This window comes from Neoarius graeffei, chromosome 21 (genome assembly GCF_027579695.1).
Source record: "Neoarius graeffei isolate fNeoGra1 chromosome 21, fNeoGra1.pri, whole genome shotgun sequence".
Classification (NCBI taxonomy): Eukaryota; Metazoa; Chordata; class Actinopteri; order Siluriformes; family Ariidae; genus Neoarius; species Neoarius graeffei.
Genome location: NC_083589.1, coordinates 9,390,040 through 9,407,509, shown reverse-complemented (window position 1 = coordinate 9,407,509; position 17,470 = coordinate 9,390,040). Strand labels below are relative to the sequence as shown.

The window sequence follows — 17,470 nt, the reverse complement described above, 5'->3', positions numbered from 1 at the left end:
ATCCTGCCTCTCACCTGAAGTAAGCTGGGATTGGCTGCAGCTTCCTGCATTACCCTGAGCGATAAACACTGTAGATAATGGAGGGATGGATAAATATGAGCATGGAAACTCTATTTATCATGACAGTATATGATATAGTGTATAATGATTGTCTACTAACTCCATAAGCTGAAAGTGGTAAAAGTGGAATGACTCATTATGGCTTCCAGCTGAGGCTATTTCAGTTCAAACTATTTTGTAGTTAGCTATAACAGCTGTTGTTATCTAAACACACTACTATTGTTAACGCTAATGATCGCAAAGCTGAGATAAATTCATACTGCCAAATACAACTACTTTGTTAGCTCGTTCTCTTCTTAGCATAAAGCCAGATAAAGTCAGCTAAAGGAATTAGCTAGCTTCAGGTTCAGTGTTGTAGTCGAGTCACTAAACCTTTGAGTCTGAATCAAGTCCAAGTCATTAAAAAAAAAAATTGAGTCGAGTCTGAGTCCACCATGGGCGATTGCTCTAAGACAACGAGGGAGGCTCAACCTCCTCTAAAAATGACGAACATCGTGTAGGATGAATTGCGCTAGGCTTATGTTATAGCCGACCTTATAACATTGCTATTTCAGATCCAGAATCATAGAATGTGCTCAACCCAACTACAGTGCAAAATCATTCCGTTATAACTTTCCACAGTTCGCCTAATGTGTGCGTGGGCTTTCCCCCTCGTGACAGCACGATGCAGCCCAGCCTCAGTGGACTTCAATGGCATTTGGGAGCTATGCGCTTTCAATATCAAAATGCAAGACGATTATTGGACAAATACTGCGAAAACGCCCGCCCACGGAGTCTCACGGACTCCCAGCCTCAGTGGACTTCAATGGCATTTGGGAGCTATGCGCATATCAATCTCAAAATGCAAGACGGTTATTGGACAAATACTGCGAAAATGCCCGCCCACGGACTCCGAGCCTCACATGGGAGGGACATGGCAAAGCTTTCTGCGAGGAGACTGGTGATTGGTGAAAGCGGCCGGATATTTTCTTTGATTGACAGCTCGTTTCAAATATAGACAGGCAGCGGTGAATTTCAGTTCAGTCCCATGCGGATTCGCAAGTGCTGTGGTGTATTGTAAGAGATCAGCTTACATTTCGATTTCATTCATTACATACGGTTTCTACCAGCTTTTTTAGTTTGTATATATTTTCATTGTAAATAAAGTGTAAATATAGTGTTGTCAAGTTTGCTATCTTAGTTCCAGAAATTTTGTTTATTTGAGTGACTGAACTTGAACTTGAGGTGGCTAGTCAGCTAGCAAGAAAGCTGCGCACGGATGCCAAGCATTGCTGATTTAATTTTGGCGAAGCCATTTGCCAGTCTTCCTTTCGAGGAAAAAATTAAAATTAAAGAGCAGGGTAGACCAACGCCTCAAATTGACTTGGTGAAAAAGGTAGGGAATAATACGTGACCCACATCAACAACAGTAAATAGGCTACTTTAGTAATATGTCATGGATGGACCAAAAATATAGAATCTATTTAAAATGTTTATGCTGAGTATATTATATTGGAATATATATTTTTCTGGATATGAATTAAACACAGCTACAATTTGAAAACATTTTTAAACAAAAACACAGCCGAGAACATTTCACACTACAGACCTGGATTAAAAGTGAAGGGTTATCAAAATTGTCAATAAAACATTTCTCAGTCAAAATAAGTAAAATATACACAGCAAAATCCCCAGTGATGAATTAACACCCAGAGTGTTGATTTAACACTCTACTGTGTTTATATAGGTCCAGTTGGACACAAATTAACTCTGAAAGTGTTAATTCAACACTGAGGAATTTGCTGTGTCGGGAAAGTGTCATTGAATGAAACGTGTGGCACCCAGCTCTATGTTTGGCTCCCCAAGGTCAGTGCTTGTGCCTATTCCAGAACACTCTGCTGTTACTGCTGAGGTTACTGACAAAGAGCTGCTTTCAATAATGATACATTTTTAAACAACATGCCACAATTTTAAAATATAAAATGTTAAAATATACCCCCCCAACACCACCATCATGTATATTGGACAGTAGGCTAATGGGCCAAAAGAACCTGTTATTTCACAGTTTGTGACCCTGCCAACAATCAGCCAGATCAGAGGCAAGAGTATGGGCAAAATTGATGTGTTTTTTCTTTTTTCTTTTAAAATCTGGAAATATCGTAACTGACCAGCCTCCCCTGTTTGAAAGACTACCAGCTGCCACTGGAGTCCACTATTGATCCGAGTCGAGTCCGAGAACAACATTCCAACCGCACCATTTGACAGTGGCTGTTTTAGCGCCATTAACATTAGTTTGTTTCTGAACATGGCGTTTGAACAGGTGAATGTGCTTCTCTTTATCAGGGAGTGTGAAGTGTCAGAGATGGTTGGGAGACAGATGCAAATGCAGAAGGTGTGTTTATTAATCCAAGTGAAGACAGGTGAGCAATCCAGAGCAGCAGGCAAAATCGTAAAACAGTGAAATAGGCAATAGGTCAAGCGAGGCACAAACAGGCTACCATAGACTTGGCAGAATCAAAGATGAGAAACAGAAAATCAAGGATCAGGAAACCAAACAAGGAAATAAGGCTCGGTAATGTGTCAGCAACACAACTCAATACTTTGCAAAGTGCATTTTCACAGTTTTTATATAGGCACTCTGATTGCACCTTAATCCTGTGCAGGTGTTAGTCGTTTACGGTCCACTTGGTGCGCGCGCTGTCCGGAGCACACCCACGAGTCTATCTGAAGCACGTGCCAAGACGCACAGGTGTGACGGTCTTGCATGAAATTAGTACAAAAATTAATGTAGATATAAATATCTGTCCATCCATTATCAGTAACCGCTTATCCTGTACAGAGTCGCAGGCAAGCTGGAGCCCAACTGACTATGGGCAAGAGGCAGGGTATACCCTGGACAAGTCACCAGGTCATCGCAGGGCTGACACATAGAGACAAACAACCATTCACACTCACATTCACACCTACAGTCAATTTAGAGCCACCAATTAACCTAACCTGCATGTCTTTGGACCGTGGGGGAAATGAGAGCACCCAGAGGAAACCTGCACGGACATGGGGAGAATGTGCAAACCCCACACAGAAAGGCCCTTGTCGGCCACTGGGCTTGAACCCAGAACCTTCTCACTGTGAGGTGACATGGCTAACCACTACACCACCGTGCCACCCAAAACTTCATTGGATGATTTGTTAAAATAACTGCAGACAATCTTATATACATACAAAAACATCTTGACTTGTAGATTGTGGCAACATTTGAAACTACAGGACTTTAGACAAGTGTGAATTTCACTTACTGCTGATGATGTAACCTGAGTTTAGTGCTGAGACTGATGCCAAATTTACACACAGTGCTTTTATACCTTATGGTCAGAGGGGAACCGTCAGAGCCTTCTAGGCCTTCAGAGAGGCCCAAACATATCAGCATTTCAAGTGTTATATTTAATTTCCTTCATTCTGTAATTGCTTTCATACTTTCATAACAATTATTCTCTTCTAATTCTAATTTGGCCTCATCCTCTATCAAATTTGCTTCATAAATGAAAGAGTTACTGTCCTGAAAACATTAAAATCGAGTTATCCAATGAGATTGTTTTGTTTGTTGTGTCTAGGCTGAGAAGAGTTTAGTGCTGGCTCACTCATTCGTTAGGACTTCATTGTCGGGACAGAAGGCCATGGTAGTGTATGTTTATGTAGGAAGTGACAGATGATTTAACCAATCAGATTTTGATTTATAGTGGGAGGGACCAAAATGTCATCGCCCTAGGCCTTCTTGAAGGCCAACGCTAGCTTAACTGCGAGTTGGCACCGTCAGTGCAGCAGTGAAGTCACCTTCCAGCTGGTGTAGCATTCATCAGTAGTGTTAGCGAATGCTAGTAAAGCGGTCAAGCCAGTGCTATTGAGAGCTACAGGCTAACGACTGAGAAAGTAAGATTTCTGTCTCCAGACTCTTCTTCCACACACACTTGCTACAGGATTTTTCACTCAGACTTAAGTATTCCTTTCCCTGTGTAATTTACTTAGTTACTTTTAAAATCAACATCGACAGCTACACACAATGGAGCAACCTGGCAGCCTGCCACTAATCCCTTGCAAAACCCTTTGCCCTGTTGCTTTTTTGGTGTCTGGCTAAGTTTTGGCTGAGCTCAAGTCCCAGCTCTAATAATAACGGTTCGCCACTGCTTATGGTTACTATATCTACAGCTCACACAGGGCAGATTGCTGAGGGCAGATGTTTGTCACTACTATCTGCTCTTCAGAGAACTTCTTCCACAACATCCTGATATCTTCTTGATTATAAAATGCGATCTTCTTTACCAGCTTTTAGTTACTATTACCTGATAGTGTGCTATGCTCAAAGTAAGTGCTTGCTTTAAAAGATGGTGATAATAATGTAAACAAAAACTCTGGGAAATATCCAACAGCTCTACTCAAATGAACCTCTCAGTCTTGGAGGGTTGATTTGCACAGAGGAATTTTCAGTGCTATAAAGGGGTTGAGAAGAAAATGAAGCTGAGCACTACCCCTGAGGATCTACTGACATATGGTTTGGACTTCTGTGGCCAACTTCATGGCTGATGTTTAGAAGGCAAACTCAGAGTCAGACACTGGCGCAATCAATTCACTAAATCATTCATTTCCACAAAGTGCTTTATCCTGGTCAGGACGGTCATGTGATCTGGAGTCTATATCAAGTTTCAAGTTTATTTTTACAGTGCTTTTAACAATAGATATTGTCATAAAGCAGCTTTACAGAAACTTTCAACATGAGCTAATTTTATCCCTAGTCTATCCCCAATGAGCAAGCCTGTGGCGATGGTGGCAAGGGAAAAACTCCCTGAGATGACATGAGGAAGAAACCTTGAGAGGAACCAGACTCAAAAGGAACCCATCCTCATTTGGGTGATAACAGACAACGTGATTATAAATAACTTGCTTCTATAACAGTGTCCGACAGTCACAAAGTATAACTGTGTAACCAGGAAAATCATTATAGTTTTAACATGAAGTATATTTTGTTGAAGTTATAAACTGTTCATTGATGGAAACTTGAGTGCAAAACTGTTCATGACAACTGCAGTCCTAAAGTTAGCAATCAACTGCAGTCCTCAGCCATAACACTTAACACCATACAGCTGGTTAGGAAGGCTCAACAGCGACTGTACTTTCTTAGGAGGCTGAGGAAGTTTGGTATGTCACCCAAGATCCTCAGCAACTTCTACAGCTGTGTGATTGAGAGCATCCTGACCAACTACATCACTGTGTGGTACGGCAGCGCTACAGCTATGGACTGCAAATGCCTGCAGAGGGTGGTGAAGACTGCTGAGAGAATCACTAAAACTCCACTGCCCTTGCAGAGCATCTACCACCACAGAGTTCACAGGAGAGCTGCCTCCATCCTCAAAGACTCCACCCACCCCCAGCATGGACTGTTCACACTTCTACCCTCAGGCTGGAGGTACAGAAGTGTGAAATGTAAGACTGTCAGACGAAAGAACTCTTTCTTTCCCACCGCCATGAAACTCCTGAACAGCTGACAGGAGTCTATAACCATGGACTACCTCCCTGTAAACTGTCCTTGACTGTTTACATCTGTTTACTTTTTTTGCACATTACCGCCCTTTTTGCTGCTGTTCCTTGACTGTTTACATCTGGTTACATTGTTTACACATTTGCACATTACTGCTGTTCTGCTGCTACGGCCGATCATTGACTTATTTTTCTATACACTACCTATTTTTCACTACAATTACCTTTATTTTGTACTATACTAGGTGTTTTGCTTTTTTGCTTTTATTTTGCACTATATTGCCTTTACTTTGTATTACTCCTTATGCCTATTTATTTATTTGTAATTGGCATTCATGGTGGACAGCAAACTAAGAATTTCATTGTGCAAGAGGACATGTCCTTACTGTGCATATGACAAACACTTTGAACTTGAACTTAAAAGCATTACTGTAAGTGTCCAGAGCTGTCTTCCAAGTATGACTTTCGACTGTCCATGGGGCCATCCTCCACAGGAGCAAGGTCATAAGACTCCAGCTAGATGGAGGGCATCAGGATGGATCAGGCAAGTCCGAGGAGCAGAAGAGGTCAGCATCTCAGTCTCAGGATTGACATGGAACGCAGAGGGACAGACAGAGTGTGTGTGTGGGGGGAGAGAGAGAGAGAGAGAGAGAGAAAACACAGGTTGTTAGGTATGCCCAATATCACCTAATGAGTAAGAACAGTAAAAACAGGGACTCTGGCAAAACTAACTATGACAGCATAACTCAAAGGGGGGAGCCAGAAGGTATATATATGGGGAACACTGGGTGGAATATCAGTCCAGGACAGGGCATCATGTGCACACACATACAAACAAGATCAAACTGAGGACCTGGGAACTGTCTGGCAACATCACTACCCACTGTACCATCATTCTGACCATTTTAAGACTAATCATAATCAATAGACAGCTGCTTTAATCCTGGGCGGCATGGTGGTGTCATGGTTAGCACTGTTGCCTCACAGCAAGAAGGTTCTGGGTTTGAGCCCAGTGCCTGACGGGGGCCTTCCTGTGTGGAGTTTTCATGTTCTTCCTGTGTTTGCATGGGTTTCCTCCAGGTGCTCTGGTTTCCCCCACAGTCATACAGGTTAGGCTAATTGGTGGCTCTAAATTGACCATAGGTGTAAGTGTGAATGGTTGTTTGTCTCTATGTGTCAGCCCTGTGATGACCTGGTGACTTGTCCAGGGTGTACCCTGCCTCTCGCCCATAGTCAGCTGGGATAGGCTCCAGCTTGCCTGCGACCCTGTAGAAGGATAAAGCAGCTAGAGATAATGAGATGAGATGAGACATAAAAGGGGAAGCTGTGGCCTAATGGTTAGAGAAGCAGCTTTGGGACCAAAAGGTTTCCAGTTTGATTCCCTGAACCAGCATGAATGTCTGAAGCACCCTTGAGTAAGGCACCTGCTGCTCTGGGTATGTTATATTCTGCTCTGGATAATCGTGTCTGCTAAATACCTGTAATGTACTACAATGCTCATCTTATGTTATGTTACACCAATGACAAGACTTTGAAGATTATTTTAATGGACAGGATAAATCTCATCTCATCTCATTATCTCTAGCCGCTTTATCCTGTTCTACAGCGTCGCAGGCAAGCTGGAGCCTATCCCAGCTGACTACAGGAGAAAGGCGGGGTACACCCTGGACAAGTCGCCAGGTCATCACAGGGCTGACACATAGACACAGACAACCATTCACACTCACATTCACACCTACGGTCAATTTAGAGTCACCAGTTAGCCTAACCTGCATGTCTTTGGACTGTGGGGGAAACCGGAGCACCCGGAGGAAACCCACGCGGACACGGGGAGAACATGTAAACTCCACACAGAAAGGCCCTCGCCGGCTACAGGACTCGAACCCGGACCTTCTTGCTGTGAGGCGACAGCGCTAACCACTACACCACCATGCTGCCCCTGAACAGGATAAATATACAGAATAATTAAGAGTCATTTATTTTAGTCTGAACACAAAAAGGGCCCAAAAAGTCTAAAAACCATCCATCCATCCATTATCCGTAACCGTTTATCCTGTGCAGGGTTGCGTGCAAGCTAGAGCCTATCCCAGCTGACTATGGACAAGAGGCAGGGTACACCCTGGACAAGTCGCCAGATCATTGCAGGGCTGACAGTCTCAAAACCAAATTAACTTGTGTTTGTTTCATTTGTACTTTATGAATACTATTCACAGAGAGACAGATACCAATACATGTTCTCTCAGATTAGAGACAGGATTTATCCCAGAGATTAAGTTTTCAGATTATGTTCTGTTGACTTCATTTTATTGAGTGTTTTTATGTATTGTACTTTAAAGTAACCACCCGTTTCCTTTTTCTCCACAGCCTTTGACCGTTACTTCCGAAGCCGCTCGCTTTCCAATAACAGGCGGAACGTGTGGTTTGCTGAATTTTGGGAGGAAAACTTCAACTGCAAATTGGGGATGCATGGCAAGCGTCTGGGAAGCTCCAAAAAGTGCACAGGTAAGCAGTAGAGAGCCACATCATGCAGAAAGGTGTTCTCACAGCTTCAGTCTGTGTCTGCTGGGGATGATGTAACAATCTGGTCTTAGCTCTGATGGCTTTACAACACCATCGAGGTCACACCATATACACTCTGGTGTTTTGGTGAGAAGAATGCTGCATGTTTTTTTCAGCTTAATTAAACACACCCTACTGAAAAAAAAAAAGCTTTAATAAAATCAGTCTGCTGTCCCAAAAACAATACACACTATCTGTCCCTTAGAGTGCTAAGACTGAGACTAATATATTTGCTCATTGCACAGAAAAGTTCATAATATTCTGGTAAATCAAAATTAAATTATATCCATTTTTAATCACATTACATTGTTCTTGACAAACTGCACAGGGTTATTTCATCATGCTTTGCAATTTACAATGGGAACAACAGAAAACTGTCATCATGAGTTCCGAGCCCTACCATGCCGGGGCCATCCGTGACCCAGATTCAAGAGCACAAACGTGGCTGTGGGAGAGTTGGCCTGCTCTCTCTCTTCTATCAATCACGACAACACTCATCAGCTGTGGGTGTGTGTTCGCTCCCGCTTGCAGAAGATGACACCAATTCACAGTGATGGCATTTTAAAATCCTCCATAAAACCAATGCACAATATTCCTGCTGACAAAACTATAAAATGCACAAATCTAGTAGTTTCTCACTAACTTCACAAAATTGTTAAAGAGGACGTCCACAGCTACTGATGACATGATTGTTGGGCAGCACGGTGGTGTAGTGGTTAGCAGTGTCACCTCACAGCAAGAAGGTTCTGGGTTCAAGCCCAGTGGCCGATGGGGGCCTTTCTGTGTGGAGTTTGTATGTTGTCTGCGTGGGTTTCCTCCAGGTGCTCTGGTTTCCCTCCATAGTTCAAAGACATGTGATTAGGTTAATATGGGGCAGCCATGGGCTGAAGTGCCCTTGAGTAAGGCACCTAACCCCCAACTGCTCCCTAGGTGCTGTAGCATAGCTGCCCACTGCTCTGGGTATGTGTGTGTGTGCTCATTGCTCACTTGTGTGTGTTCACTGCTTCAGATGGGTTAAATGCAGAGGATGAATTTCACTGTGCTTGAGTGTGCGTGTGACAAATAAAAGCTTCTTCTTCTTTTGCACTGTACCTGTTTAGAACACAGACCTGTCATCTCTACTGTATTCAATAACAACACCTGAGCAGATCCACATTACATGACCTGCAAACTGCCATTTATCAAATGAAGAATTTCCCTTTTAAAATCCTGTGAAGTTCAAACTGTTTGTAGTAAATCACTGATTTATGAAAAATACCTTTTTTTTTTTTACTTTCTTATTATAATGTAGGATGGCAAGCTCCTCATGAATGACCTTTCAGTTATTTTGAATGATGTCTCTTGTGTACTCCACTGGATTCTTGAGGAACAGCCTCCCACAGACTCACAGTATGAATTTCATTCAGAGCATGCTTTTTAGTGCTTCAAATTGGAATAATGAGATTGCAAAATTCTTTAAAGGGAGCTTTTCAAATGTGTATGTATATTATCCATAAAATAATTAGCATTAATAAATATTCGATAAAATAATTGCATAGATTTGTTTCCAGGTCACAGCATTACATCCATCAATACGAACTTCCCCAGTGCTCATGTAATAATGTCACTGTAAAGTGTTGAATTTTGTCCCACTGTGGAATCTGTCTCAGTTCTTTTCCTTATAATGGCACTTTATCCCCGTGTGACTCCTTTGCATAAAAATGCCGCAGTGTTTGGTTCTTGTACTTGCTCTGCTGGTTTTCTGAGGAGAAATTGGGTTACTCCTTGGCTGTGCATTCAAGACCGCAGTTACTGATTCATCTTCTTAATTACTGTGTTCAAACTAGGCTTGTAGTACTCGAGTCCAACTTGTGGCCTAATTTTAAGGACTCATGACTTGACTTGGACTTGAGCACTGATGACTTGGACTCGGACTCGTGCATTAACTGCATTCGGACTCGTAAATTGGAGATGAGGACTCTGATTTTTTCTTTATTTTTTGTAACATGCCATAATAACCTGGCACATTATATTTTGTGCAAAAGAATGCACATTCACCTGTTCATACATCATGTTCAGGAGCAAACTAATGTTAGTGGCACTAAAATGCCTGAAAAGAACGCCCCTAGGATTGTCCGCTTTGCTTATACAGACTTCTCGTGCAGTGGGAAAAAATGCACTGCTATATGTTCCATTTGTAGAAGAATTATCAAGGAGACAACGGGGACAACCTCGAACTTTAATCGTCATTTGGTTAGGGTGACCAGACGTCCCAGTTTTACCGGGACAGTCCCGATTTGGGGTTGTGTGTTCCGAGTCCCGACAAAAGTCTGTCGGGACACGGATATGTCCCGGTTTTCGCCACTTGCGACGTTTGCGACTGAGCAGCGTGGGAATCATTAGCGGAGAAATGTCTGCATTTACTATTTTGATGAATTGACAGGAATCGCAAACTTTCCTGGTTACTGCCCCCTGGCCCTGTGGCATGGGTGTTTATTTAGCCACATTATTCCAGACAACAGAACGTGTTGCCATGCAACAATAAAATAAACATTAACTGGCGCGAATGTTCTTTGTCTAGCAGCTAGCAGCAGTAACGCCGCAGCAATTATGCCGAAAAGAAAATGTACCTTTTCCAAAGATTTACAGGGCACCTACCCCTTCCTCCGAGAGGTGCAGAACAATGCGCACGAAGCCTACTGCACACACTGTAAGTGTTTTGTTCTTGTACTGAGTTGGGTAGCCTGTGTTGCAAATGCTGTGCGCTCCTGTGGGGGCTTTCCTCGGGCTGTCGCCCCTCTCCTCCTTTATTGCTGTTTTGTTTGAGTGTATATTTACGGAAGCCGCGAGAGGCCCTTCATATAATCTTTTTTTATTCACCTTGTTATCCCAAGATAACGACATAATTAATTCAGGTTCTCGAGAAAACAACACAACTAATTCGAGAGCTTGAGAAAACAAAACCGTTATTCTGAGATCTCGAGAAAACAAAACAATTATTTCATGATGCCAGTCTTCTGCGGAGGTGCCGCAGACTAATTTTGAAATTATCCTTTATTAAAAGACTTAATGCAATCTCTCCCTGTGTCAACCCCTGATCAAAATATTGCCTTATTAGATGATCGATTATTCCAGACATTCTAATGACCAAAGTTGCGTCTATACAGAATGAGAAATAGCCCCAAAGTCAGCATATCACAAGTCTCTTGGCGCACCTGAATGAACCATTTCTCAGCTGTTTACTCGAGATCATGAAATAATTGTTTTGTTTTCTCGAGATCTCGGAAAACGGTTTTGTTTTCTTGAGATCTCGAATTAATTATGTCGTTATCTCGGGATAACAAGGTGAATAAAAAAAGGATTACCGTATATGAAGGGCCTCTCTCGGCTTTCGTAGTATATATTCTCAAATCACTTGTCTCTTTTTTGTTTCTGTTTAACATACCATTCTGACAGTTTGGCCATATTGCTGTGTTGAACAGCTTGTTGCACCTTCCATTAAAGTGTTCACTTTTGTACACATCTTCTTGCTTTATTCATTCAGTTGTGGGGAATGGTTAGTAAGGTTGATTCTGACCTAGGCTATGTTGAGGTCACATATCTACTTTTTAAGTTCATGCTATAGTGCATACAATTTTAGAGATATAGCCTACATGTGCATATGCATTCTTCTTGGTGTTCTCACAAACAGGTGAAATAAATCAGTTTAAATTTGGCCTATGGACATAGCCTGGCCTATTCTCAGCCATTACAAAATCTGTTGTCTGACCATAATTTAACTGATCTGTATACCACTATGCTACTAAGTAACAAAATGCCTGTTTGTTTTATTTCATGTGAGATGTTGATAAATGTGAGCTTCAACAAAATGATAAGAGCACCTCTCTGAGTGTCACGTTTACGTAAAAAAAAGGTGTGCATGCATCAGCATGGTCGCGCGCAAAAGTGTCCCGGTTTCAGACTAGGGAAATCTGGTCACCCTACATTTGGTAAGACTCCACCCAGAGAAGGAAGTGACATGCTATGTTCATTGCTCTGTTGTTAGCAGGGTTTGCTTGCTGACCAATGAACTAGCTAGTGGTAACCCTCTCTCATGTTATTTGCACTGGTGATAGTGGGCGGGGCTTGCTGAGCGATGAACAAGCTTTTTATCTGTAGCCTGTAGAGATATCTGTATCTATAAGATAGTTTTCACATGACGTCACAGAGTCGTGGATTCCCTAGTGGCAGCCATCTTGCGGGTCAAGCTTACCGTACGGGTCACTGAGCACACATTGTAATGCGCAAGTACAAAGTCTTCAAAAGAACCCAAGCAGGCTATTTAAAGCTAGCAATGGTGCACACCTGTTGTATTCACGGCTGTCGTAATAGGTCAGATGATGACGTCAAGCGGAGCTTTTATGGAATTCCCACTGTACGGGAGCACGAAGGCGAGCAAACAAACTCAGCATACAAAGGAGAAATCTATGGCTTGCGAGAATCAACCGCAAGGATTATCAGCCTTCCAAACACAGCAAAGTCTGCTCTGATCATTTTATAAGTGGTAAGTTGTTTAAATAAACAATCAATTGTGTTTAAGTTTGTTTGTGGAAACCAAAACATCATGTGAACAATCTCTGGAGAATGCCTAACTGGAACCGCTGAGTGTACGTTTACATTGTAATGTACACTTAATATCGCTCGTTTGTCACGTTTCTATTTGAAACTTGTCACTTCACTCACACAAGGGTCATTTTTGAAAAACATTTTAGGTCTATTCTGTATGATTTGATTTGTGTTTGGGATGCAAACAGCGCGCCTTTTGGCGGATGCCTCCTGAATCGCGCAGATCCGATTTTTTTTTTTTTTAGGGGGGGCGTTGGAGTGTCTGATTATAATTTCAAAGTAGATTCTGTATTAAAATTACTAAATAAGCAAATCCGTTACAGTCCATGAAACAGGAAGTATAAGGATGAGAAAAAAAAAGTTTAAATCAGAAAGCTGCGCACATTTGTGCAGCCCGAGCGGTGTGCAGGACTGCGCAAATGTGCGCAGCTTTCCGATTTAAACTGTTTTTTTCTCATCCTTATACTTCCTGTTTCATGGACTGTAACCGATTTGCTTATTTAGTAATTTTAATACAGAATTTACTTTGAAATTATAATCAGACACTCCAACGCCCCCCCCCAAAAAAAAAAAAATCGGATCTGTGCGATTCAGGCGGGATCCGCCAAAAGGCGCGCTGTGAATATATAAAGTTGTATATATCAGACAGCCTTTAAAGTTTGATGAAGTCAGTTTCAGGCTTTGGAGCAGGCTTTGGGAGTTTCCGGCTTTGGCAGCCCTGCATAGTCACTTGAAAATGCATCTTTGTCCACTTCGTAGGGGTCAATTCCCCCAATCAAGGCCAGTTTGGCTGCATACCATTGTCGTGAGATGTCGTCTAATGTATCTATATACTTCTGTTTGCTTGATTTTGCCGACATTGATCTTTATTTTAGAAAACTGACTATATAACTTCATAAATTCGTCCGAGATAATGTAGCCGGTAGTGGCGATGGTCCATTTTGTTTGCCCCGCAAGATGGCAGCTGGGGGGCGTTCCCCGGAATACCGTGACGTCAGTGAAAACTATCTATTAACTAAAATGGGGCAGTCGAGCAGTAACATTAGTCCAACACAGTAGCAGAAACGCTTTCACATAAAGGCAGCAACAGCCACCGTCAAATGGTGCGGTTGGAGTCTTGTTCTTGGACTCAACTCAGACTCAAATCAAATTTTCTTTAATGACTTGGACTTGAACACTGGGACTTGAGACTGGACTTGGACTCGAGGTTTAGTGACCCGACTACAACAATGGTTCAAATTGTCTCATATACGCAGCTCATTTGTACCACATTTTGAACATCGTGGTTTATGTTTTGCACAAACTGCTTCAGTGGTGTAGCAACACCTCCACAGTGAACACCTGAAACTATCAGGCATGACTGGATTCATCTGGTGTTTGCTCAACCTGGTGTGGTGTCCAGTATGGAGATCAGCTGCTCCAGGTGAATGAGGATTGGTTTCGAAACTCTGCAGGCTGCTGGAATGATTTCGAGTCGTGAATGAATTCTGTAGATTGGCTCAGGGTTTTCTGTCTCCTGATTTTATTTGAATGCTTTTCTTTTAGACAAAATAACACACAAACTATATGTAGCCACTATATTTTCATTGATTTTAAACATGGATACGTAATGAACTGTGTATCCTATTAATATGAAATTATTTCTTTAGACTATGAAATTAATATTTAAGACCATTATTAGAATTATTATTATGTAGTGAATAGTTATTAAAAAATGTTACAGAAAACACTGAATAGAATTATTCTCTATTATTTTGACTCTTAATTTAATTTCTCTTCTGCCCATTGGGTGATTCACTGGATGTGGCATAGAATCAGGACATTTTTAGAACGATTTGGTTTATTTCCTGGTTCTTCATTTGTTTAAGTTTATTATTTTTAAGGCAGAAAAAAACAACAACCCATAAACCAGTCTGATACCTGGGCGTCGGTCCTGTCTGCAGTGCTGTTTCCTGGTTGTCAGCTGACACTGGGGCTCATGTGCTGATGCTCATCACTGAAGTTGTAGTATTCTGCTTTAATTTAGAAAAAGCAGTTATATTAAATCACTGTTTTTTTTTTAAAAATAATTAAAATGTCCTAACTGTATAACAGCTGTATCAAAATATTTATTTTATCTTCCACAATAATGACTGCACATACAATATGTTTTTATAATCAGTGTCTTACACTGAAATAACCGGATGATGTTTTCTCATTAATGTTTACCATTAACTTTCATGTTTTCTGCCATTTGAAAACATTAAACAAATAAAATCTTTGCATTTATATGGTATACTGTGTGAAAAGGCAGTGGTATATCAGGGCGTGGTATGTACAGTAAGAAAACGGTTTGTCAGCATAGTGGCGTGTCTGCATGGCATGGAAGGCCGTAGCATGTAAGGGCATGACGTGTAAGGGCTTTGGCGTGTCAGGGTTGTGGCGTGTAAGAGCGTGGTGTGTCAGGGTGGTGGTGATGGTGGCTCATTGATTATGACAAAGTTTTTCTTATTCTTTGTCACTTCTTTGTGTTAGTGGAGTATGGCAGTGGTTAAGGGCAGTGGTGTAGAGCAGTGGAATTTGTTAGTGGAGTATGGCAGTGGTGTAGGGCAGTGGGGTCAAGCAGTGGAGTATGGCAGTGGTGTCAAGCAGTGGAGTAGGGCAGTAGTGTATGGCAGTGGAATTTGGTAGTGGAGTATGGCAGTGGAGTATGGCAGTGGTGTGGGTCAGTGGAGTAGGTCAGTGGTGTAGAGCACTGATGTAGGGCAGTGGTGTGGCAGTGGAGTGGGGCAGTGGAGTTGTGCAGTGGTGTATAGCAGTGGTGTCAAGCAATGGTGTAGGGCAGTGGAATTTGGTAGTGGAGTATGGCAGTAGTGTAGGCAGTGGAGTAGGGTAATAGTGTAGAGCAGTGGTGTAGGACAGTGGTGTCAAGTAGCGGAGTATGGCAGTGGAGTAGGGTAGTAGTGTAGGGCAGTGGTGTAGAGCAGTGGAATTTGTTAGTGGGGTATGGCAGTGATGTCAAGCAGTGGAGTAAGGCAGTGGTGTGGGGTGGTGGAGTAGGGCAGTGGAGTGTGGCAATGAAGTCGCGCAGTGGTGCATGGCAGTGGTGTAGGGCAGTGGAGTAGGGCAGTGGAATTTGGTAGTGGTGTAGGGCAGTGGTGTGGGGCGGTGGAGTGGGGCAGTGGTGTTGAGCAGTGGAGTGGGGCAGTGGTGTTGAGCAGTGGATTAGGGCAGTGTTGTATAGCAGTGGTGTAGGGCAGTGGAGTATGGCAGTGGTGTGGGGTGGTGGAGTAGGGCAGTGGTGTATGGCAATGGTGTGGGGCAGTGGTGTGGGGTGGTGGTGTGGGGCGGTGGAGTAGGGTGGTGGAGTAGGGCAGTGGTGTATGGCAGTGGAGTAGAGCAATGGTGTAGGGCAGTGGAGTAGGGCAGGGTTCCTGAAGCCTTCCTTGGTTCTTTGTTACTATGTTGAAGGTATGTTTGTAGACCCTAGAAACATCATGCACATTCACGTACTGGATGTCCATGAAATTTGAAAGGACCATTTAGAAATGCATTGAAACAAAACAGAGTCATGTTGTCACATGTCACTTACGTTACCATGGAGAAACGTAGAGGGTGGGGTGCACCCGTGCTCTGGTTTCTCACCTCTCAGCTCCTACACGTGGAAGTTTCTAAGCTATAACTTGTTTTTGCCACAAAGTGTCCTCTTTTGAGCAGTTGTGTTTTTTCTTCAAACCAGAGCATTTCCACTTTATGGAGAATTAATTCTTTTAAAGAACGTTGACCTATGAGTCAGTTTTTACTTTTGTCATCAGCTGCAGACTGAGATGTGATGATTTATCTCCTTCTGTCTGTCTCCAGGAGATTACTTCAGAACCCCAGGAGCTTTATCTCTGTATCCTGTCTCTATTACAGATTTCTCCAGTTTATGCTCTTGGGAGCATGGTTAGAAGTTGCTCACTTATTTTGTTTTGGTCTTCTCCTCTGACACTTCCCCTTTTCAAATCTGTTTTGCTGTGTAGCCACTTTTTGTCTCTGAAGGCTCTGTGTGCTTTACAGTTACAGTGTGTAAGAACTGACCACCTGGTGAATTCATCATCCTCCACATTCCAAACAAATAGTGGACAATGTATCACCAGAAAGTTGGGGTGTCCAGCCCTACAGTATCATAAGAAACCAGGAAATGCACAGTCCCTCCTCCCCCTTCCTCCCAAACAAAGCATCTCAGCATGCAATAGCAGAAGAACACATTAGGTTCCACTCCTGCAGCCAAGAACAGAGATCTTAGAATCAACAACAAGTTCCTATTAAAGTGGCTGGCGAGTGTATATAGCTAGCTCTGGAAAAAATTAAGAGTCCACTGTAAAATTATCAGTTTCAAGAATGTTAATTTGAAACTAACTGGATCTGAATAATGTAGTTCTGAGACAAGAGGACTGTTGTGGTTTGAGTTGCCTAGTATATGCAGAAATTTGCTCCTCCGTCATTCCACCTTCATGTCGTAAAAAAACACGATAGTGAGAACATGAGTATCTGGGAGGGTCTTGTGGGAGAGTCTAGTGCTGTTACGGAAAACAATTTGACTGAATTTTTCCCTGGAGTTTTCAATGTTGCACATATAAAACTGAATGGCCAATTTGGATGACTCTTCTGTTACTATTCTCAAATCCCATAATACAAAGCAGTGAAAGTCGCATCATAAGTGCCTGGGATGGCTGGCTTCAAGAATCATAAGGCAATTTCTCATGAATAATTGACCTGAAAGATTTATTTATTTTAA

At 42.4% G+C, this 17,470-nt stretch overlaps 1 protein-coding gene across 1 annotated transcript in view; it reads left to right on the top strand.

The window, feature by feature from the left end:
* grm8a (glutamate receptor, metabotropic 8a) overlaps nucleotides 1–17,470 on the top strand; it is a 525,298-nt gene that overhangs the window by 358,763 nt on the left and 149,065 nt on the right. Inside the window, exon 5 of the mRNA XM_060903017.1 lies at nucleotides 7,933–8,070. Coding sequence (XP_060759000.1) covers nucleotides 7,933–8,070 — 138 coding nt within the window. The remainder of the gene's footprint in view (nucleotides 1–7,932; nucleotides 8,071–17,470) is intronic.